Raw genomic sequence first — 24,145 nt, 5'->3', positions numbered from 1 at the left:
TATTAGCAAACAGCATTATTCACTGACCCTGGGCAAAGATAACAGTATAATAAACTGTGGGAGCTGATATCAGATGATAAATACCAGCTATTCATCAATTAACAAATATCAACTCATCCTACAAGAGAAGTCAACATTAGAGGGACACAGAGCAACAAGAGAACACTATGAAAATCAGTAAAATATAACTATACACAAAAAGATACCCACATATCATATCACACCATCACATATCTAATGGGTTGGTTGTAGACAATAGAGTTTTATTATGTGTTTTGGATGGAGACTGACCCAAGTAGAGGGACAGGGACATCTCTATTTCATTGTTCAATAGCTTGAAGGTGTCTAAAAAGTTAAATTCAGTACAGGAGTGAATAGTTGCGTGATGAGTTGATGGTGGGATGAAATATATTAAAGTGTTGTGAGGAGTCTGCTCTGTGGTAGGCGCTGGTTCATACAGGGATGCAGTGCGCAGGTTCAAACAAACTGGTGGTTTATTAAATGTCCATAAACCAGGCGGGAAACAAAACATAACAGCCTATTTTAGGTTCCAAAAAGGTATAACAGAACAAAACACAAAATATCTAGTCCATACAGCGCGGCCTCAGTCGTTTAAATGCAGATGCCTTTCTCTGCCTTCAGCAAGGTCTGAGCAGCACATGCAAGGTCTGCTCACTTTGCACAACACACACACACAGACTGAGACAAGCTCAGCTGTCTTAAATCAGGCCTTCCAAGACCTGGACTGGAGGTAAGTGAGCAGCTGATCACCCCAGCTCTTTTAGATGCCCGTAAAACACGGCCCTATAATCCGAGCCCATTAAATACCTCTCAGCACTATGTGTGCTGCAGCCTACTTTTCCGAGTCCTACATTATTATTATTATTTATTATTATAGCTCTATTTATTCCATGGCGCTTTACATGTGAAAAAGGGGTATACATACATGAACTATTACAAAGATCTTTAACAAAACGTGACAACAACTGGTACAGGAGGAACGAGGACCCTGCCCGCGAGGGCTCACAATCTACAAGGGATATCAACAAAAAGCAAGGATCCAACAACAAACATCCAAATAGGAATCTGAATGTGTGTTAAAACTTCATGTTTATTAGAATTCCTTTAAAATCATGCTGTTAAAATTATAAATCCAGGGGATATCTACAAGGGATAGTTCAGCATACAGTAAGTGAGGGTAGAGCTAGTCGTGCACCAGTATGGTGGAGCAATGGTTACTGCAGATTGTAGGCTTGTCGGAAGAGGTGAGTCTTCAGGTTCCTTTTGAAGGTTTCCATGGTAGGTGAGAGTCTGATATGTTGGGGTAGAGAATTCCAGAGTAGGGGGGATGCACGGGAGAAATCTTGTACGCGATTGTGGGAAGAGGAGATAAGAGGGGAGTAGAGAAGGAGATCTTGTGAGGATCGGAGGTTGCGTGCGGGTATGTACCAGGAGACTAGGTCAGAGATATAAGGAGACAGGTTGTGGATGGCTTTGTAGGCCAGGGTTAGGGTTTTGAACTGGATTCTCTGGGCAACGGGGAGCCAGTGAAGGGATTGACAGAGGGGAGAGGCCGGGGAATAGCGTGGGGACAGGTGGATTAATCGGGCAGTGAGCTTGAGGGACTGGGTAGAGTGGGCAGCCATTGACGTTGATAGATAGGTCAGGCGGGGGGATGAATGAGATGGCGGAAAGACCATGAATTCTGTTTTATCCATGTTAAGTTTTAGAAATCTGTCAGAGAAGAAGGATGAGATGACGGACAGACATTGTGGGATTTTGGTTAGTAGGGAGGAGATATCGGGTCCAGAGAGGTAGATCTGTGTGCCGTCAGCATAGAGGTGGTACTGAAAGCCATGAGACTCTATGAGTTGTCCTAGCCAATGGTGTAGATGGAGAAGAGCAGGGGTCTTAGGACTGAACCTTGGGGGACATCGACAGATAGGGGGTGAGATGAGGAGGTGGTGTGTTAGTGGGAGACACTGAATGTCCTGTCTGTTAAGTATGAGGAGATCCAAGATACGGCCAAGTCTTTGATGCCAAGAGATGAGAGAATTTGTAGAAAGAGGGTATGGTTCACTGTGTCGAAGGCAGATGACAGGTCTAGGAGGAGGAAGACAGAGTAGTGTCGCTTGGATTTGGTGGTTAGTTGGTTGTTGGTGACTTTAGTCAGGGCAGTCTCAGTAGAATGGTGCGGTCGAAAGCCAGATTGGAGGCGGTCAAAGAGAGAGCAGGAGAAGAGGTGGGAAGACAGTTCAGAATGGATGTGTTGTTCCAGTAGTTTTGAGACGTAAGGGAGAAGTGATATGGGGCAATAGCTAGTCAGAGAGGATGGGTCAAGGGAGGGCTTTTTGAGGATGGGTGTGATCGAGGCATGTTTGAAGTATGAGGGGAAAATACCAGTTGTTATTGACAGGTTGAAAAGGTGGGTAAGGGTTGGGATGAAGACTGTGGTAAGGTTGGGGATGAGATGGGACGGGATTGGGTCAAGTTCACAGGTGGTGAGGTGTGATTTGGAGAGTAAAGAGGAAAATTGGTCTTCCGTACATCACCAAGGCTTGGCACCTTGAGGACACTTACCTCCCGTCCACGACATGTCCAGCTGCAACCTTACAATCCCTCCCCCATCTGCCCACCTTTGGCACCTTCTGCCACCATACAAAGACCCTTGATAAGGTATCATCATTCCCATGTTTTTTCCCAGGCCTATGCTCCACCTGGAAACTAAAAATAAATAAAAAGGGAGCGCAAATTGCGCTGTTACCAGATTAAGTTGTGAGAAAACAGAAATTTCTCACCTTTCTGGGTTGTGAAATGCATAACACATGTGGTATGTATAGTGGAGGGCTGCAGGCAGCACTGAATCCACAGAGGGATAAACAACAGAAAGCCAGAAAAAGATTTGCGCACTGTGGAGCCATTTTACTTCCCATTGCTGTACCAGTCTCCTGTAGATAAATGTTGTTATGATATTCAAATAATTGTGAGTGAGGATGAATTTTGTAAGTTTCACCACAAAGGTGAAACAATCCTCCTTCTCTGTTTGCTTTCCCTCCCAGTACCTTTTCTTTCTACCAAGGTTAGGTTTCTGGAAAGTTATACTTATTCCTTTTATTTTTGGTTCTCATTAGCTTGTCTTCTTTGCCCTATATGAATGGGTTTCTCACTCAGGGTTTTTCATATCTTACTTCACACTTTTCTTTCCCTTTATTGACAGTGTGTTGCGGCCTCCTCTCTGGTATGAGAAACTCCTCAAATGCCTATTTAAGGGTTAGGTCCTAGGTTGTGTTTTTAGTTGTGCAGCTATGGCCTTTCTAATCTGTACAGAGACCAGTAGGGTGCAGTCGCGGCATTCTCCTCTGTGTGGGTTCTCCCGTGGCTATCAAGATGCACTTTCTAGTTAAAACATTTCCCACATTTTGAACATGAAAAAAGCTTCTCCTCTGTGTGACTTTTCTGATGTTTCTTAAGAGATGATTCCCATGTAAAATATTTCCCACACTCTGAACATGAAAAAGTTTCACCCCTGTGTGACTTTTCTGATGTGTATTAAGAGTTGATTTCCGTGTAAAATAATGTGAGTCACAACACTGCTGGAACAGCACCAACACGGGACCCGAGTATGAGTTTTTTTATTTTATCAAGGCCAAACATGAAAAAAGAGTTGTCCTAGTAGTGAACAACCCCTTTAAGAAGATCCAATTTTCGGTTAAAACGTTTTCAACATTCTGAACATGAAAAAGGCTTCTCCTCTGTGTGATTTCTTTGAAGTTTATTAAGAATTGATTTCCAAGTAAAACATTTCCCACATTAAGAACAGGAAAAAAGCTTCTCACCTGTGTGACTGCTCAGTCTGGTGCTTAACAAAATTTGATTTCTGTATGAAATATTTCCTACATTCTGAACAATAACGGACGGACGGGCTTCAGCACATAACATTGATTCAGGTAATGCCATTCATTAGCTTTTATCCCTTTGTCCACGTGACATAGTGATTGCGCTTCATACTTTTTGACAGCTGTTTCTGTTCCCTATGGGCACCTTTCTACACTATTAACAATATTGGTTGTAGTTTTAAGTTCTCCATAAGGTGGCAGCATGGTCATTACACAGCACCATACAAATTAATAGTGACAATTGCTTCACAGACATAGGTATTTTTCAATGCTATTATTAGATTCATTTTTACTTTTACATGTCATGAGATAGCAATATAGTCACATTTGTGAATAACATATTGTAAACTAGTGATTCATGATTTTTGGTGGCATTGGGATATAAAAAGTTTACACATATACTGTTTAGATTGCATATTTATTAGCCCGTCCATATTTGTGAAGCACTGTGATTAGTTTTATCATGTTTTAAATAATGATTTTTTTCCAATAAAATTTGATTTTATGGTTCAAATACTCGTTTAAAGACTTTTCTTAAGGGGCTTACGTCCCGTCTGAGAAGAGGAAATGTATTCTGAACAATAAGAATATAATTTAAGAAAATAAAAAAGGCTTTTACCCTGTGTGACTTCTCTGGTGACTAAGAAGAGATGATTTATCTACAAAACATTTCCCACATTCTGAACATGAAAAAGACTTCTCCCCTGTGTGACGTCTCTGATGTTTCTTAAGAGATGATTTCCGTGTAAAATATATCCCACATTCTGAACATGAAAAAGGCTTCTCCCCTGTGTGAGTTCTCTGATGTATATTAAGATGTGATTTCTGTACAAAACTTTTCCCACAATCTGAACATGAAAAAGGCTTCTCCCCTGTGTGGGTTCTCTGGTGCTTAACAAAATCTGATTTCTGGCGAAAACATTTCCCACATTCTGAACATGAAAAAGGCTTCTCCCCTGTGTGGATTCTCTGGTGCTTAACAAAATCTGATTTCTGGTTAAAACATTTCCCACATTCTGAACATGAAAAAGGCTTCTCCCCTGTGTGAGTTCTTTGATGTGTAAAAAGAGTTGATTTATCTAGAAAACATTTTCCACATTCTGAACATGAAAAAGGCATCTTCCCTGTGTGAGTTATCTGATGTCTGATAAGCTTTGATTTCTCTATAAAACATTTTCCACATTCTGAACATGAAAATGGCTTCTCCCCTGTGTGAGTTCTCTGATGTGTATTAAGAGTTGATTTCTTTGCAAAACATTTCCCACATTCTGAACATGAAAAAGGCTTCTCCCCTGTGTGAGTTCTCTGATGTGTGATGAGATGTGTTTTCTCTGTAAAAGATTTCTCACATTCTGAACATGAAAATGGCTTCTCGCTTCTGTGGATTCTCTGGTGGCTATCAAGATTTGTTTTCCATTTAAAACATTTCCCACATTCTGAACATGAAAAAGGCTTTTCCCCTGTGTGGACTCTCTGGTGATTGAGAAGAGATATATTCTTCACAAAACATTTCCCACATTCTGAACATGAAAATGGCTTCTCCCCTGTGTGAACTCTCTGGTGACTAACAAGATCTGATTTCTGGTTAAAACAACTCCCACACGAAAATCTATTATCTGCTGTGTGAATTTTTTGATGTTTAAGAAAAGACGTTTCAAGCGGAAAATGATTTCCATATTCTGAATGTGAAAATGGCTTTTTTGCTTTAGAAGCAATTCGTTTTTTAATGCTTATTTTGTGACTTTGATTTTCCTTAGTAGTCGGTAATGAATCAGAAGATAGAACCTGTTTCAAAGGATCAGATGACAGATCTTTGCTGTGAAGGGATGATGGTATATCTGGAATAATGGCATTCACTTCAATTGTATCCTGTGAGATCTCAAAATTATTTGATTTGAAAATTGAAGACGTCAGCTGTTCCTCTGATCTCCTGGTACAGACATCTGCCAAGAAGAAAGCAAATTATTATTTTTTTTAATAAAGTATCCTTGAATTTTATATTTTTGAACATTTCTACTTAAACTGTCAGTAAAAATGGCAAGTTATGCAAAAAAATTGAATTATTCACCAAGACACTGATAGTTCACAGTCTAATAGAAAACCTCATAGCATGAAGCAGTAGACCGTGGTGTTCAACTGATTGTTCATTCTGCCTCCCAAATATGGAATAAAAAGCCACAAAAGAATATTATGCAGTCAAAAATAATACCAATAAAAACTTCTATTCATCCCACAAAAAACAAGTCCCCACTCAGGTCCATCATATGTCAATGGAAAAACAGAGGTTTCCACATTATTAGTGGCTCAAAGGCTTTTGAAAAGCAACATGGCTTCCATAAACCAATCCAGCAATATCCACTCCCCCAAAGTCAGATCTCCCCCTCACTTCTGAGCCTTGCAGTGCCCCCAAGCCACATTTAGCCTCCATGTATTTGACATTACTATAGTGAGAAGAACCCACTTAATTGATGTTGTGTGTCTCCTTTAGCACAATCTGGGCACTATGTGTTGGGTAATGAAATAATATATTTGCAATTTTCAATCTACAACATCCAGTGTGTGTTAATTTCAGGAAAGTGCTGTGGAGTCAAAATACTCACTACTCCTATAGATTATTTCACTGAGAATTATAATTTCCAAAATTGAGTCACTTTATGGGGATTTCTACTGCTCTGGTTTTCTGCCATTTTGTTATATTAGGGCTTCTGTAATTGTGTCCCATCTCCTCCGGGATCTGCTCCTGTGACGTCACTAGGAGCCGCCTTATTCATCCTGCAGGTGGCGCTGGTGATGGAGGAGACGTCAGAACCAGAAGTTCTGGGTGGTGCAGGCTCTGTCCAGCCAGTAAGATTAGGGTGCCTGGGACCAGTAGTACCATCCAGTCTAGCAGTATGGGGGTGTGTGCTGTCCAGCTGGAGTAATCTGCTCCCTGCTTCAGCCAACTGGAAAGCACCGCACCCTACTAAAGCTGGAAGCATATTGCTGGAAGCTGCCAGATACAGCCTTGTTCTCCTCTGGTTCAGGCCTCTGTGCTCAGCTAACGGCTTGTGTATTTGTTTCTGTTGTGACCTCGGCCCGTTTACTGACTACTGGTGTCTTCTGATTTTGTATTTTCTCGGCCCTGCTGGTTCTGACCCGGCTACCTGACTATTCTTCTTGCCGTCTCACTCCACAGAACTGCAGGTAAGGCCACAGCCCCACTATCAGTATTTGTTCAGGATTCGGTCAGTATTTTCTCTCCGGAGTGGGAGCCAAAACCAGGTGAGGAACAATCAGAGAAAAGGTATAATAGAAACAAGTCACCAATTCTGCATTTATCACCCACTCCTGGTTTTGGCTACCATTCCTGAGAAAATACTGACCAAATACTGATAGTGGGGCCGTGGCCTTACACCGTGGCCCAAGCCTTGAGGTCTCTGTGTAAGTCCAGATATATGTGTAGGGGTTAACTCCTTTACCCCCCCAAAGCCTGTTTTCACCTTCATGACCAGTCCAAATTTTACAATTCTGACAAGTATCATTTTATGAGGTAATAACTGTGGAACTGACAAATAAAAACTGGAAAATGCCACTGCTCCTTCACACGCGGCAAGTTCAGCCGCAGGCAAGCCACCGGCCGGGGCTCCCTGCGTGCTCATGCCGCCAGCTCCACATCCAAGTAATCAGCACTGACAGCTTCAAGCATCGGACATCAAAACGCCGACGCAACGAGTTATTGCGGACCTTCTCATATAGGTCCCACTGCTCGTCTCTCGTGGGCTGTCATTCAGGAATGTTAATGGACAGTAATTAACTTCTAACTTGCATACAAGCATCGGGCAATAAAACGCTGACACAGTGAGTTATTGCGGACCTTCTTACATAGGTCCCGCTGCTCGTCTCTCGTGGACTGTCAGTCAGGAATGTTAATGGACGGTAAGTAACTTCTAACTTGCATACAAGCTCTAAACACATGGTGTGTATGGTGTATATGCAAAATCGTGCAGGTCCATGTAAACCTCATTGGTTGTATATATATATATATATATATATATATATATATATATATTTTTTTTATCGGTTTATATGCAAATTTTTCTTCATTTGTGCGGTCATTGGATTGATTATATATGATATAGCATAACCAGTGAGGTATTGTTTTTTGATATACAGATTGCTATTATATGGCTATTAAACTGCATTGATGTCATTTATACAGTCTAGATTGACCAATAAGGATCAGACTGCAGGATCCTCCACAACATATACAGTACAGACCAAAAGTTTGGACACACCTTCTCATTTAAAGATTTTTCTGTATTTTCATGATTATGAAAATTGTACATTCACACTGAAGGCATCAAAACTATGAATTAACACATGTGGAATTATATACTTAAAAAAAAAGTGTGAAACAACTGAAAATATGTCTTATATTCTAGGTTCTTCAAAGTAGCCACCTTTTGCTTTGATGACTGCTTTGCACACTCTTGGCATTCTCTTGATGAGCTTCAAGAGGTAGTCACCGGAAATGGTCTTCCAACAATCTTGGAGGAGTTCCCAGAGCTGCTTAGCACTTGTTGGCCCTTTTGCCTTCACTCTGCGGTCCAGCTCACACCAAACCATTCAGGTCTGGTGACTGTGGAGGCCAGGTCATCTGGCGTAGCACCCCATCACTCTCCTCCTTGGTCAAATAGCCCTTACACAGCCTGGAGGTGTGTTTGGGGTCATTGTCCTGTTGAAAAATAAATGATGGTCCAACTAAACGCAAACCGGATGGAATAGCATGTTGCTGCAAGATGCTGTGGTAGCCATGCTGGTTCAGTATGCCTTCAATTTTGAATAAATTCCCAACAGTGTCACCAGCAAAGCACCCCCACACCATCACACCTCCTCCTCCATGCTTCACGGTGGGAACCAGGCATGTAGAGTCCATCCGTTCACCTTTTCTGCGTCGCACAAAGACACGGTGGTTGGAACTAAAGATCTCAAATTTGGACTCATCAGACCAAAGCACAGATTTCCACTGGTCTAATGTCCATTCCTTGTGTTCTTTAGCCCAAACAAGTCTCTTCTGCTTGTTGCCTGTCCTTAGCAGTGGTTTCCTAGCAGCTATTTTACCATGAAGGCCTGCTGCACAAAGTCTCCTCTTAACAGTTGTTGTAGAGATGTGTCTGCTGCTAGAACTCTGTGTGGCATTGACCTGGTCTCTAATCTGAGCTGCTGTTGACCTGCGATTTCTGAGGCTGGTGACTCGGATAAACTTATCCTCAGAAGCAGAGGTGACTCTTGGTCTTCCTTTCCTGGGGTGGTCCTCATGTGAGCCAGTTTCTTTGTAGCGCTTGATGATTTTTGCAACTGCACTTGGGGACACATTCAAAGTTTTCCCAATTTTTCGCACTGACTGACCTTCATTTCTTAAAGTAATGATGGCCACTCGTTTTTCTTTACTTAGAATTTGTATTATGGCAAGAAAAAAGCAGCTAACAGTCTATTCAGTAGGACTATCAGCTGTGTATCCACCTGACTTCTGCACAAAACAACTGATGGTCCCAACCCCATTTATAAGGCAAGAAATCCCACTTATTAAACCTGACAGGGCACACCTGTGAAGTGAAAACCATTTCCGGTGACTACCTATTGAAGCTCATCAAGAGAATGCCAAGAGCGTGCAAAGCAGTCATCAAAGCAAAAGGTGGCTACTTTGAAGAACCTAGAATATAAGACATATTTTCAGTTGTTTCACACTTTTTTGTTAAGTATATAATTCCACATGTGTTAATTCATAGTTTTGATGCCTTCAGTGTGAATGTACAATTTTCATAGTCATGAAAATACAGAAAAATCTTTAAATGAGGTGTGTCCAAACTTTTGGTTTGTACAAACTTTTGGTCTGTACTGTATACAGTGCCTACAAGTAGTATTCAACCCCCTGCAGATTTAGCTGGTTGACACATGCAGAATTAACTTGGCATTGTGACATTTGTACTGTAGATCAGCCTGGAAGTGGGAAATGCACTGCAGCAACTTTTTTTTTTTTTTTTTTAAATGTTAAAAGTTAATTCAGAGTGTCATTTATTATTCAACCCCTCAAACCACAAGAATTCTGTTTGGTCCCCCTAAAGTATTAAGAAGTAGTTCAGGCACCAAGAATAATGAGCTTCACATGTGTGGATTAAAGATATCTTTTGCCAGCCTTTTCTGACTATTTAAGACCCTCCCCAAACTTGTGAACAGCACTCAGACATGGTCAACATGGGAAAGACAAAGGAGCATTCCAAGGCCATCAGAGACAAGATCGTGGAGGGTCACAAGGCAGGCAAGGGGTACAAAACCCTTTCCAAGGAGTTGGGCCTACCTGTCTCCACTGTTGGGAGCATCAGCCGTAAGTGGAAGGCTTATGAAACTACTGTTAGCCTTCCACGGCCTGGACAGCCTTTGAAAGTGTTCTCCCGTGCCGAGGCCAGGCTTGTCCGAAGAGTCAAGGCTAACCCAAGGACAACAAGGAAGGAGCTCCGGGAAGATCTCATGGCAGTGGGGACAATGGTTTCAGTCAATACCATAAGTAACGTACTCCACCGCAATGGTCTCCGTTCCAGACGAGCCCGTAAGGTACCTTTACTTTCAAAACGTCATGTCAAGGCTCGTTTACAGTTTGCTCATGATCACTTGGAGGACTCTGAGACAGACTGGTTCAAGGTTCTATGGTCTGATGAGACCAAGATCGAGATCTTTGGTGTCAACCACACACGTGACGTTTGGAGACTGGATGGCACTGCATACGACCCCAAGAATACCATCCCTACAGTCAAGCATGGTGGTGGCAGCATCATGCTGTGGGGCTGTTTCTCTGCCAAGGGGCCTGGCCATCTGGTCCGCATCCATGGGAAGATGGATAGCACGGCCTACCTGGAGATTTTGGCGAAGAACCTCCGCTCCTCCATCAAGGATCTTAAGATGGGTCGTAATTTCATCTTCCAACAAGACAACGACCCAAAGCACACAGCCAAGAAAACCAAGGCCTGGTTCAAGAGGGAAAAAGTCAAGGTGTTGGAGTGGCCTAGTCAGTCTCCTGACCTTAACCCAATTGAAAACTTGTGGAAGGAGCTCAAGAATAAAGTCCACATGAGACACCCAAAGAACCTAGATAACTTGGAGAAGATCTGCTTGGAGGAGTGGGCCAAGATAACTCCACAGACCTGTGCCGGCCTGATCAGGTCTTATAAAAGACGATTATTAGCTGTAATTGCAAACAAGGGTTATTCCACAAAATATTAAACATAGGGGTTGTATAATAATTGACCCACACTTTTATGTTTAAAATTTAATAAAATTCAACTGAGCAACATAACTTTTTGGTTTGTAAGATTTATGCTTCTGTTCATAAAACCTACTCTCGTTTGCAGTTTGAAGGCTCTAACTTATTTGCATCTTATCAAACCAGCTAAATCTGCAGGGGGTTGAATACTACTTGTAGGCACTGTATATAGTGCATGTGGTTTACTTTGTTTTTTCATAACAATATTTACGGGTACATATATATATATATATATATATATATATATATATATACACACACACACACACACACACACACACACACACACAATGGGTGCGGAAAGTGTTCAGACCCTTTGCTCAGTATTGAGTAGAAGCCCCCTTTTGATGTAGTACAGCAATGAGTCTTCTCAGGAATGACGCAACAAGTTTTTCACACTTGGATTTGGGGATCCTCTGCCATTCTTCCTTGCAGATCTTCTCCAGTTCCGTCAGGTTGGATGGTGTACATTGGTGGACAGCCATTTTCAGGTCTCTCCAGGGATGCTCAATTGGATTTAGGTCAGGGCTCTGGCTGAGCCAGTCAAGAATGGTCACAGAGTTGTTCTGAAGCCACTCCTTTGTTATTTTAGCTGTGTACTTAGGGTAATTGTCTTGTTGGAAGGGGAACCTTCGGCCAAGTCTGGAAGAGGTTTTCATCCAGGATATCTCTGTACTTGGCCGCATTCATGTTTCCTTCAATTGCAACCAGTCGTCCTGTCCCTGCAGCTGGAAAAACACCCCCATAACATGATGCTGCGACCACCATGTTTCACTGTTGGGATTGTATTGGGCAGGTGATGAGCAGTGCCTGGTTTTCTCCACACATACCGCTTAGAATTATCACCAAAAAGTTCTACCTTCGCCTCATCAGACCATAGAATCTTATTTCTCATAGTCTGGGATTCCTTCATGTGTTTTTGAGCAAACTCTATGCAGGATTTCATGTCTTGCACTGAGGAGAGACTTACAGTGCCTACAAGTAGTATTCAACCCCCTGCAGATTTAGCTGGTTGACACATGCAGAATTAACTTGGCATTGTGACATTTGTACTGTAGATCAGCCTGGAAGTGGGAAATGCACTGCAGCAAATATTGCTTTTTTTTTTTTTTTTTTTTAACGTTAAAAGTTAATTCAGAGTGTCATTTATTATTCAACCCCTCAAACCACAAGAATTCTGTTTGGTCCCCCTAAAGTATTAAGAAGTAGTTCAGGCACCAAGAATAATGAGCTTCACATGTGTGGATTAAAGATCTCTTTTGCCAGCCTTTTGTGACTATTTAAGACCCTCCCCAAACTTGTGAACAGCACTCAGACATGGTCAACATGGGAAAGACAAAGGAGCATTCCAAGGCCATCAGAGACAAGATCGTGGAGGGTCACAAGGCTGGCAAGGGGTACAAAACCCTTTCCAAGGAGTTGGGCCTACCTGTTTCCACTGTTGGGAGCATCATCCGTAAGTGGAAGGCTTATGGTACTACTGTTAGCCTTCCACGGCCTGGACAGCCTTTGAAAGTGTCCTCCCGTGCCGAGGCCAGGCTTGTCCAAAGAGTCAAGGCTAACCCAAGGACAACAAGGAAGGAGCTCCGGGAAGATCTCATGGCAGTGGGGACATTGGTTTCAGTCAATACCATAAGTAATGTACTCCACCGCAATGGTCTCCGTTCCAGACGAGCCCGTAAGGTACCTTTACTTTCAAAGCGTCATGTCAAGGCTCGTCTACAGTTTGCTCATGATCACTTGGAGGACTCTGAGACAGACTGGTTCAAGGTTCTATGGTCATATGAGACCAAGATCGAGATCTTTGGTGCCAACCACACACGTGACGTTTGGAGACTGGATGGCACTGCATACGACCCCAAGAATACCATCCCTACAGTCAAGCATGGTGGTGGCAGCATCATGCTGTGGGGCTGTTTCTCAGCCAAGGGGCCTGGCCATCTGGTCCGCATCCATGGGAAGATGGATAGCACGGCCTACCTGGAGATTTTGGCCAAGAACCTCCGCTCCTCCATCAAGGATCTTAAGATGGGTCGTAATTTCATCTTCCAACAAGACAACGACCCAAAGCACACAACCAAGAAAACCAAATCCTGGTTCAAGAGGGAAAAAGTCAAGGTGTTGGAGTGGCCTAGTCAGTCTCCTGACCTTAACCCAATTGAAAACTTGTGGAAGGAGCTCAAGAATAAAGTCCACATGAGACACCCAAAGAACCTAGATAACTTGGAGAAGATCTGCATGGAGGAGTGGGCCAAGATAACTCCACAGACCTGTGCCGGCCTGATCAGGTCTTATAAAAGACAATTATTAGCTGTAATTGCAAACAAGGGTTATTCCACAAAATATTAAACATAGGGGTTGTATAATAATTGACCCACACTTTTATGTTTAAAATTTAATAAAATTCAACTGAGCAACATAACTTTTTGGTTTGTAAGATTTATGCTTCTGTTCATAAATCCTACTCTCGTTTGCAGTTTGAAGGCTCTAACTTATTTGCATCTTATCAAACCAGCTAAATCTGCAGGGGGTTGAATACTACTTGTAGGCACTGTATGTCGGTCCACTGGTGGAGGACTGCAGTGACTTTGTGAAACTTTCTCCCATCTCCCTGCTGCATCTCCGGATCTCAGACACAGTGATCTTGGGGTTTTTCTTTACCTCTCTCACCAAGGTTCTTCTCCCACGATTGCTCAGTTTGGCTGGACGGCCAGGTCTAGGAAGGCTTCTGGTGGTCCCAAACTTCTTCCATTTAAGGATTATGGAGGACATTGTGCTCTTAAGAACCTTGAGTAATGCAGAAATTCTTTCGTAACCTTGGCCAGATCTGTGCCTGCCTTGCCAGCTTCAGTATAAACAACCAAAGGTTTAGCTTTGCTTAACATGAACATCACAGCTCCAGAGCTCGTGCCTCCAGGCCCTCTCCACACTAAATGCTCTGAAAGGCCGGGAGCCCACTAGCATAAGGTATCTGATCCGATATGCTAATGACATTCAGCTCATGCTCGCTGCGAGCGGGAGTCGAATGTCAGTGCTCTGATCCTCTAGCACAGAGAGGATCGCAGCACAGCTGCGGAGGGAATGGAGAAATCAATTTCTCCAACTCCTCTGTTGCTGGTGTCGGAGGGAATCGAACTGCGCTCGGGTGATATCCGAGTGCAGTGCGATGTTTCACACGCACCCAAAGTCTTATATATGTGTGTGTGATCTGAATCCAGCATGCTGCGATTTTTTTTCAGCGTGATCGTAATCTAATCGGTGCTGGAAAAAAAAACGCCACTGAGCCCACCACCGATTTTTGCAATCCGATCGGATGGCAGAGGGGGCTCTGTCCCTCTGCCTGTCTTCTAAATGCTGCGATGGATGTCAATCACAGTAATTCGGGGGTTAAAGTGCTGGGAGCGGTGCCCTGAGTGTTGGGTGTCAGCTATCAGATCAGCTGACAGCCAGTGGCGATTGTGTGTGCATAGCTCCTGGGCACACAAAATCGCCTGGACGTATACATAAGTCAAGGTCATGAAGGTGTTAAAGGGTGATGAGCAAGACAATCCCTGGGATTTGGAAAACGGAATAGATAGAGCCAAGCCTGTTTGTGGTGGCCATTTTTTGAGCTGCCAGGTGACCACGAACAGTGACCCCAATACATTGTGTCTGCAAACTATTCCAGCAAGATCTGCATTCAAATAGCTAAATGGCACTGCTTCCCTTCTTAACCTGCCATGTGCCAGACAGTAGTGTACAACCGTATATAAGGTATTGTCAGATTCAAGAGAAGTTGGAAAATAATTTGTAAGGTCCATTTGTTTCCTATTATCCTTTGTGAAGAATTCCAAAGTTATCACCACATAAAGTGACACATGTCAGATTTGAAAAATGGGGCCTAATTAGGAAAACAAAACTGGCTGCAGGAAGGGGTTAAATCAGAGTATTTTGGACACTAACTACTATAGTCAAAACTGTGAGTATAGACAACAACACATCTACTGAAATGATCAAACTCAACAGTCTTCATCAGTAATAAATAAGTAACTAGTGGTGAAACCTCTCTGGGGTAATTGGAGTATGGGGCTCAATGGCTCTTGGCAATCTAAAATTTCTATTTATTTTTCAAGTGATTTTCTCACTTGTCAGCACGTTCTACGTACGCTGTCATTTGGCTTTGTAGTTTACAGATCTGGGCAGGTAATGGTCAGCGTCTTCTAATCCCAGGGGGTCAGTGGACCTCCCAGGTTGCAAGTTCTCTAGAAAAGGGCTTTCACTGCCCTAAGCCAAACCTGGGCAAAGTGCGGCCCGCACATCCGGCCCTCTGGCTGCTCGAGTCCAGCCCACGGACTGAAATGGCCGAGGGGCTGGAAAACAGTGGCCTACGGGACGCACCACGCCCTCCCCCACCGCCTGCTCGCCGGCCGTCTGCTGTCTCCAAACTCTCCATCCGCGCCGACTACATTGGTGGAGGAGGGGCCTTTGGCCCCTTCCTCCACAAATCAGTATGTGAAGCAGCGGAGAGGGCAACAGAGGCAGAGCGTCGGGTGAAGCGAGGTGAGCATGGGCTCTCATGCCGAGCATGGGGCAGGCCATTGGGCTCTCATGCCGAGCATGGGGAAGGCCATGGGGCTCTCATGCAGAGCATGGGGAAGGCCATGGGGCTCTCATGCTGAGCATGGGGCAGGACATGGGGCTCTCATGCCAAGCATGGGGCAGGCCATGGGGCTCTCATGCCGAGCATGGGGCTCATGCTGCACATGGGCAGGCTGTGTGGAGCTCATGCTGTATATGGGGAGGCTGTGTGGGGCTCATGCTGAATATTGGCTGTGTGGGGGCTCATGCTGTATATGGGGAGGCTGTGTGGGGGCTCATGCTGTATATGGGGAGGCTGTGAGGGGGCTCATGCTGTATATGGGGAGGCTGTGAGGGGGCTCATGCTGTATATGGGGAGGCTGTGTGGGGGCTCATGTTGTATATGGGGAGGCTGTGTGGGGGCTCATGCTGTATATGGGGAGGCTGTGTGGGGGCTCATGCTGTATATGGGGAGGCTGTGTGGGGGCTCATGCTGTATATGGGGAGGCTGTGTGGGGCTCATGCCGTATATGGGGAGGTTGGGTGGGGGCTCATGCTGTATATGGGGAAGCTGTGCGGGGGCTCATGTTGTATATGGGGAGGCTGTGTTGAACTCATGCTGTGTATGGGGAGGCTGGGTGGGGGCTCATGCTGTATATGGGGAAGCTGTGTTGAACTCATGCTGTATATGGGGAGGCTGTGTGGGGCTCATACTGCATATGAGCAGGCTGTGTGGGGCTCATACTGCATATGAGCAGGCTGTGTGGGGCTCATGCTGTATATGGGGTGGCTGTGTGGGGCACATACTGCATATGAGCAGGCTGTGTGGGGCTCATGCTTTATTTGAGGAGGCTGTGTGGGGGCTCATGCTGTATATGGGGAGGCTGTGTGGGGGCTCATGCTGTATATGGGGAGGCTGTGTGGGGGCTCATACGATATATAGAAGGGGCTGTATTCAGGTTTAAGTGGTATATAGTTAGAGGTCAGCATGCTTAATTCAGCTCCATATTAATGTAATTAATTGATGCAATTAATTATTAATTATATTAATATTATCATTAATATATTGATATTAATATTGAGCAGAATTAATTTCAGCCAATTGGTTCGGCCCTTCACAACAGTCACGATCTCTAATGTGGCCCCTCGGGAAAATGAATTGCCCACCCTTGCCCTAACAGTTTTTGGGTGGAGGAGAATGTTGTGGTCTAGCGGCAAAATGGTGATCACACGATTGTGATACGTCCGGACTACACCACCGATAAAGCAGCCACAGCCGCTGACTGAGAAGAATCTGTGACTTCTCTGCATTTATTGGTTACTACTCACCTGGGTAGTCATATGTAGGAATCTCCTCTTTACACCGCTCATCACTCCTCACATATGTCTCTGTAGTATTAATATGGGTCAGATCTTCACCCTGAAACAAATATTGTAAAAGTCACAGACAGATGGAGAAGTCACATCTATGATCGGCTCTAATCCTGCCATCTCCACCGTTCTCATTACACAAGTATAAAACATATAATACTGGTGGATAAAACAAGACTGAACACAAGACCTTCACAGCTGTCTACACATCATAGGGGAGATCTCATGACACCTTCTCTCCATCTACCTGATGATCCTGAGGAATATTGGGATCTTCTTGTTTACAGTCCTGTGGAAGAAGAGGACGGGGACATCTCTCTGGTGTTGTCCTCTTACTGGATAGATCTGGAGGAAACACATACAGGGACTGAATTCATTCTTTACATACAGATAATTATAGGCCGTGTGTATTTAGTCCTGTCTATTACCTGGAGATGTGAGGGGCTGAGGAACCGCCATCATGACGTCCTTGTACAGATCTTTGTGTCCTTCTAAATACTCCCACTCCTCCATGGAAAAATAGACAGCGACATCCTGACATCTTATAGGAACCTGACACATACAATGATACCGTCATCCCCCGATCCCTTCATAGCGTTACTGTATAATGTCCCAGCATTCCCAGCAGTGTCACCTCTCCAGTCAGCAGCTCAATCATCTTGTAGGTGAGTTCTAGGATCTTCTGGTCATTGATGTCTTCATGTATCAGGGGGTGAGGTGGAGGTCCCGTGATTGGGCTCAGGGGTCTTCCCCATCCCTCAGACACAGGGTCCTGACAGCGCTCACTAGAGGTCTTCTTCACTATTCTGTAATCCTGGTTATAGAGAGACACATTAATAAATCTCCCTCCAGACTTTTCCAGAGTCCTCACCTCTCAAGTTCTGTCCATCTGTTATTCCCATAGATAAGAATGATGTAATGTGACGTCATCAGAATCTCTCACCTCTCCAGTAAGCCGGAAGAGGATCTCTAGGGTGAGGTGTAATATCCTCTCCGTCATCTTGTCTCTATCCATATCCATCCTTGATGAGTAAATCAGGAAATTCTCTTATATAGATCTTCACTGAGAGGATCTGATATTGTAGAGACCTGAATGAGAAGATGATGAGCCGATGTAACATCATAAAAATCCTGTGTAATAATACAATTACTGGAGATAATAAGGGAAACATATGAGGAGATTTATTATTTTACAGTATTTAGTTTTCTTCTTTACATCTACTAATAAAACCTATATATTTTAGGCCACAGACAACAAGCAGTTTCTTCCTTGGAGTTTGCATCTGAATACGTTTCTCATAGACTCATCTTCCATAAAGCTAAATGAAAAATAATTACTTCATGATGAGGACGACATCTTCATCTTCTACTATGTCTCTAGAGACATATTTAGCCAGAGTCGGTCACTGACTACATCTCCACCGGTCGTCTATATGTTTCCCGTCTTCACTGGACTGTAATTTTCTATCACGTTAGATCTCATGTTTGATTCACACTCAGAAGTTTGAGGCTTTTATAAAAGTTTGTTTGAAAAAGCATGGAGACAAGAGATATTTAATGCCAAATTCTCCATATGTATTTTTCTTTCTCTGGATATGATGGGATATTTTTTAACATTTTCATGCAGGTTTCCCTACATTGCATGAAAAACACCACAAAAAAATAAAATTGGGGATGGAGGTACTGGGGGAACATTATACTGTGTGTGGGAACCAAGAAAGGGGCACTGTACTATGGGAGCAATACATGATTCCTGCACAAAAAATCACCTCACAATTTGTCTATCTTCAGGGTAAATCACTATCTAACCATTTGATTAGAGCTGATACTATTAAGCTAAAGTTTCTAAACAGACTTTCTTCAAATCCATAAAGGGGCACTTTTCCGTGTTTTTCATGCCAGAACTGTTGGAGGATTATTAAAGGTGATAGTTTTCCCACCAATTAGTCCCCAGCGCGACTTTTGATCACCCAGGGCAGCGCGCCGTCATCTGTGCGTCCTGCTCATCTCTTGTTGGGACCTGTAGATTATTTTTTTGCTCCTTCATTCACAGTCGGAGCCGGCAGAACTTTCTCATTTCTTTGTAGCTTCACTATACGACATCCGGCTTTTCTGTAAGGCCGTGTTCATACAGTGCAGAAATACTGTGTTTTTGGCTTTCTGCAAGATTCGCACCAAACTACAGAATAACAATCTTCTCTAATTATTGCCGCATTTTTTAGGCCTTTTCCTCCTTATTTATCACAAGGGGGCACAATTCTCATGAAATCACATCCACTTTGCTTGGACAGTTAGGCCGGTTTCACACGTCCGGATATTTCCGGTACAGGAAAAACCAGTACCGGAGATATCCGCAGCCGTGTGTGGCACACGTGTGGCAACCATGTGCTGCCCGTGTGCCGCATCAGGAGCACACATATCGGCGCTTAGGAATCAGTGTACAGTTAGCGCTGTTCCTCATCATTGTTTCCTGCTGGCGCTGTGATCAGCACCAGCAGGGACAATGATGAGAGTAGTAGCTGTAATCCATGGGACAGATCACTCGTGCAGCAAGCGGGCCCCAGAGCTGCCCTCAGCAAGTGACAGGAAACCGCTCATGAGCTCAGCGCAGCTCTGGGGCCCGCTCGCTGCAGGAGTCATTCTCTTCAGTTCCTCGGTGTGATCGGTCGCATGGATTACAGCAGGTGACACTTAGGTGAGAATATGGATTTTTTTTTTCTATTTTTACAGGTGTAGAAACCGGGAGCAGACTACTACTCTCATCATTGTCCCTGCTGGTGTTGATCGCAGCGCCAGCAGGGACCAATGATGAGGGCAACGTCCAGCACCCCCTGGCGCTTGGGAACAGCGCTAACTGTACACTAATTCCCAACTGCCGGTATGTGTCACATGGATGGCATCCGGGTGCGGTATGTGTTTATATGGATCCTTTGACTTGAATGGAGCTGTGTGATCCGTGCTGACGGCCAAAAACGGATATGTCTACACGTGGATCACACGGACACACGCTCCGGAATGTGATTCCATGAAATATCAGCCCTCTGTGGTCTGAAGACACTGCAGAAATCTGCGGTTTTGGTGTATTTTTTCTCTATAGGCTTCTTCTGAAAAAAAAAGCATGAAGAAAAAAACACTGTAGCATTTTTAAGTGCAGAATCAAAGCTTTTCTGTACTAATAAAAAAGCATTAAAAACGCATCTTCACATCTGCACCAAAATTGCATCAAATAAGCAGGAAAACGCATAAAAGAAACGCAGCAAATACCAATAGTCAGAGAAGATTGTTACTGCGTCGTGTGCTGCAGACATCTACAGAAAACGTGCAGAAAAGAAGCATTAAAGAAAACGCCGCACTTAATCTACATGTGAACACGGCCACAGCGTTACGCTGTTAATACATTTCTTATAAGTTTAATAGAGAAAAAATATCAATCACGCCATTTACTGATTCCCATAAAGTGAAGTGAATATTATAAGTGTAATTTATGCGCTTCACAGGGAGGAGCTACGAAGATGTCCGAGAGGGGAGTATGAGCCGGAGAACAGCGGAGACGGGACGGGACAGTCCCACAGAATACGGGACGGGACAGTCCCATAGAGTACGGGACGCTGGGAGCTGTGCCACAGAAACCGCTGAGAAATAATCATCTAATGCTGCGATTCCAGGATTATTCTAGAGGGAATTGGCTGCGATATCCCCTGTGCAATATATATCTAGTATTAATGCTCCAGTAATGGGGGATCTCCACATACCTCCACCTGCAGAGCCGCCACCACATATATGGCTGCTCTGTGCGCACAGGAGCTGTGAGGAGGTCACAGGAGGGGAGGAGTCAGGGGTCACATGATCAGGGGCCTCAGTGGATGCAGGACTCTGCTGTGCTGGTTGTCATGGTGCTGGATGAGCTGAAGTTTATGTGTGGGGTCAGGAGGGGTTTACAGTGTGGATGTAGCAGAGCCGCGTGTGTACGAGGCGTACGGAGCGGAGCCGCGCGTGTACGAGGCGTACGGAGCGGAGCCGCGCGTGTACGAGGCGTACGGAGCGGAGCCGCGCGTGTACGAGGCGTACGGAGCGGAGCCGCGCGTGTACGAGGCGTACGGAGCGGAGCCGCGTGTGTACGATGCTTACGGAGCGGAACCGTGCGTATACGAGGAGTACGGAGCGGAACCGTGCGTGTACGAGGCGCACGGAGCGGAACCGTGTGTGTACGAGGCATACGGAGCAGAACCGTGTGTGTACGAGGTGTTCAGAGCGGAACCGTGTGTGTACGAGGTGTACGGAGCGGAACCGTGTGTGTACGAGGTGTACTGAGCGGAACCGTGTGTGTACGAGGTGTACTGAGCGGAACCGTGTGTGTACGAGGTGTACTGAGCGAAGCCGGGCCTGTACGAGGTGTACTGAGCGGAGCAGCGCGTGTACGAGGTGTACTGAGCGGAGCCGCGCGTTTACGAGGTGTACTGAGCGGAGCCGCGCGTGTACGAGGCGTACGGAGAGGAGCCGAGTGTTCGAGGCATTCGGAGCGGAGCCGCGTGTGTACGAGGTGTACGGAGCGAAACTGCGTGTGTACGAGGCGTGCGGAGCGGAACCGTGTGCGTATGAGGTGTACGGAGCGGAGCCACGCGTGTCCCCGCTTTCCCCCACATTTCCCAGAATAATGCAAAGTCACGTCCAATTATTATGGGATTCAATAGGTCCTTAACGACCGCCACTTCATGAGATGTGGTGCCACAGTCCGTGTTTACATCCACCGGGGCCATTGGCCCAGGAATCAGTCCATGAGGGAGTGTGGCCCTTATCAGGGTCTCCAAACTTCCTGAGTCCAATAGTCCAGAGACTTGTGCCCCCTTTACTGACACTGAGCATGCCTGAGGGCCCTTGCCATGTTGAGAAAACGCGTCGCAGGCAGGGTAGGCAAAATAAGAGCAACGTCGGCCCATGTTGCAGTCCATTGGCTCAGAGTTTACGGAACACCGGGCGGCAGTATGGCCAGGGGTATGACATCTCCAACACACTATATTATGAGGTGGGACGTTGGGCAGCAACTCAGACCCCTCCTGAACTCTATGACGCCCCCCAGGTGTGGCGCTAGCTACCTTCTTTTGGTTGTCCGCTGCCTTTTGAGAACCCCAGTATTGAGAGACTACGACCCCTTGTTTTTCCAACGGACTCTCAACCGCCTGGTATCTTTCCACCAACCCCACCAAGTCATCGGCATTATGGGGATCTCCCTGAGCAACCCAGGATTTCACCAACTTCGGAAGAGAGTGTATAAAACTGTCTATAATGACCTTCTCCACCATCTGTGCTGGGGAAGAAGATTCAGGTTGCAACCACTTTTGGACCAGGTGTAGGAGGTCGAACATCTGGGACCGGGGAGGTTTGTCACTGCAATAGGCCCAGTAGTGCACCCATTGCGCCCTGACAGTCAGAGTCACTGCTAAGCGTGCCAAAATCTCAGTTTTCAACTTAGCGTACTCTTTCGCGTCCTGCAAGGCCAAGTCATAGGCCTTCTGCGGCTCACCTGTCAAATGTGGCGCCAGCACCTCCGCCTACTGCTCCGGAGACAATTTTTCCCGCTCTGCCACCCTCTCAAAGACAGTCAAGAACGCCTCAACGTCATCACCCGGGGTCTTCTTTTGTAATGCTCTTCTTACCGTCTTCCTGACGTATGAGTCATCACCTGGATCTGAGGATGTGGCGGTCGTCCTGCCATGGATCTGCTCTGCCAAGATTTTCATTTGTCTTTGCTGCTGTTGGATCTGCTGCATCAGAAGTTTATTTGTTTCCTGCTGCAGCATGCTCTGCTGGTACTGCTGCTGGTGTTGCGCTTGTTGCGCCTGCTGTGCCTGCAACAAATGTTTAAGCAGGTACTCCATTTTGTCTGGCGACACTTGCTGGCTTATGGCGGACTTCACCCAGGACATATACGTCTTCTTGCAGCAGTCACACTGCTGCTTGGGATCTGTGCCCGTGCTTCTAGCACCAATTGTAGGGATTTGTACTCACTGAGCCACGTTGGAGGTAGGCACAGATTCACACAGTGATGCAGTCCGCGGGTTCAAACAAACTGGTGGTTTATTTAGTGTCCATACAACAGTGAGGAAACAAAAGTAACAGCCTTTTCCTGGCACAAAAAGGAATAACAGAACAAAGCTCAAAATAACAAGTCCATGCAGCACGGCTTCAGCCGTTTAAACAAAGTGCCTTCCTCTGCCTCCTGCAGAGTCTAAGGAGCACATGCAAGGTCTGCTCACCTTGCCCAACACACACAGACTGATAGAGACAGGCGCCGTTGTCTTAAATCAGCCTTCCAAGACCTGGACTGGAGGTAAGTGAGCAGCTATTTCCCCACCCCCCAGCTCTTTCAGCTGCTCGTAAAACCGGCCCTGTAATCCGGGCCAATTAAATTCCTCTCAGTACTATGTGTGCTGGAGCCGGCTTCTCCCAGTCCTATATCACCGAAGCTTGGTACTTCGGGGACACATACCTCCCGTCCACGACCTGTCCGGCAGCCACCTTACAATATATATATATATATATATATATATACAGTACAGACCAAAAGTTTGAACACACCTTCTCTCTTAAAGATTATTCTGTATTTTCATGACTATGAAAATTATACATTCACCCTAAAGGCATCAAAACTATGAATTAACACATGTGGAATTATATACTTAACAAAAAAGTGTGAAACAACTGGTGTGGGGGTGCTTTGCTGGTGACACTGTTGGGGATTTATTCAAAATTGAAGGCATACTGAACCAGCATGGCTACCACAGCATCTTGCAGCGGCATGCTATTCCATACGGTTTGCGTTTAGCTGGATCATCATTTATTTTTCAACAGGACAATGACCCCAAACACACCTCCAGGCTGTTTAAGGGCTATTTGACCAAGAAGGAGAGTGATGGGGTGCTACGCCAGATGACCTGGCCTCCACAGTCACCAGACCTGAACCCAATCGAGATGGTTTGGGGTGAGCTGGACCGCAGAGTGAAGGCAAAAGGGCCAACAAGTGCTA

The 24,145-nt window shown here is 45.1% G+C and overlaps 1 protein-coding gene across 1 annotated transcript; it reads right to left on the bottom strand.

The window, feature by feature from the left end:
* Positions 1-4,301: 4,301 nt before the first annotated feature.
* On the bottom strand, positions 4,302-18,206 carry LOC141207905 (uncharacterized). Its single transcript, XM_073664467.1, has 6 exons — positions 18,065-18,206; positions 17,756-17,935; positions 17,550-17,673; positions 17,369-17,466; positions 17,080-17,170; positions 4,302-5,839 (listed from the first exon to the last, which is right to left on the bottom strand). The coding sequence occupies exons 1-6, from the start codon at positions 18,140-18,142 to the stop codon at positions 4,512-4,514; spliced, it is 1,899 nt and encodes a 632-aa protein (XP_073520568.1). The 5' UTR covers positions 18,143-18,206; the 3' UTR covers positions 4,302-4,511.
* Between the last annotated feature and the right edge of the window lie 5,939 nt (positions 18,207-24,145).

This window comes from Phyllobates terribilis, unplaced genomic scaffold (assembly GCF_046119375.1).
Source record: "Phyllobates terribilis strain yellow unplaced genomic scaffold, ASM4611937v1 Scaffold_167__1_contigs__length_4167997, whole genome shotgun sequence".
Taxonomy (NCBI): Eukaryota; Metazoa; Chordata; class Amphibia; order Anura; family Dendrobatidae; genus Phyllobates; species Phyllobates terribilis.
The sequence above is the reverse complement of the archived record's forward strand: the minus strand, read 5'-3'. Positions and strand labels throughout refer to the sequence as shown.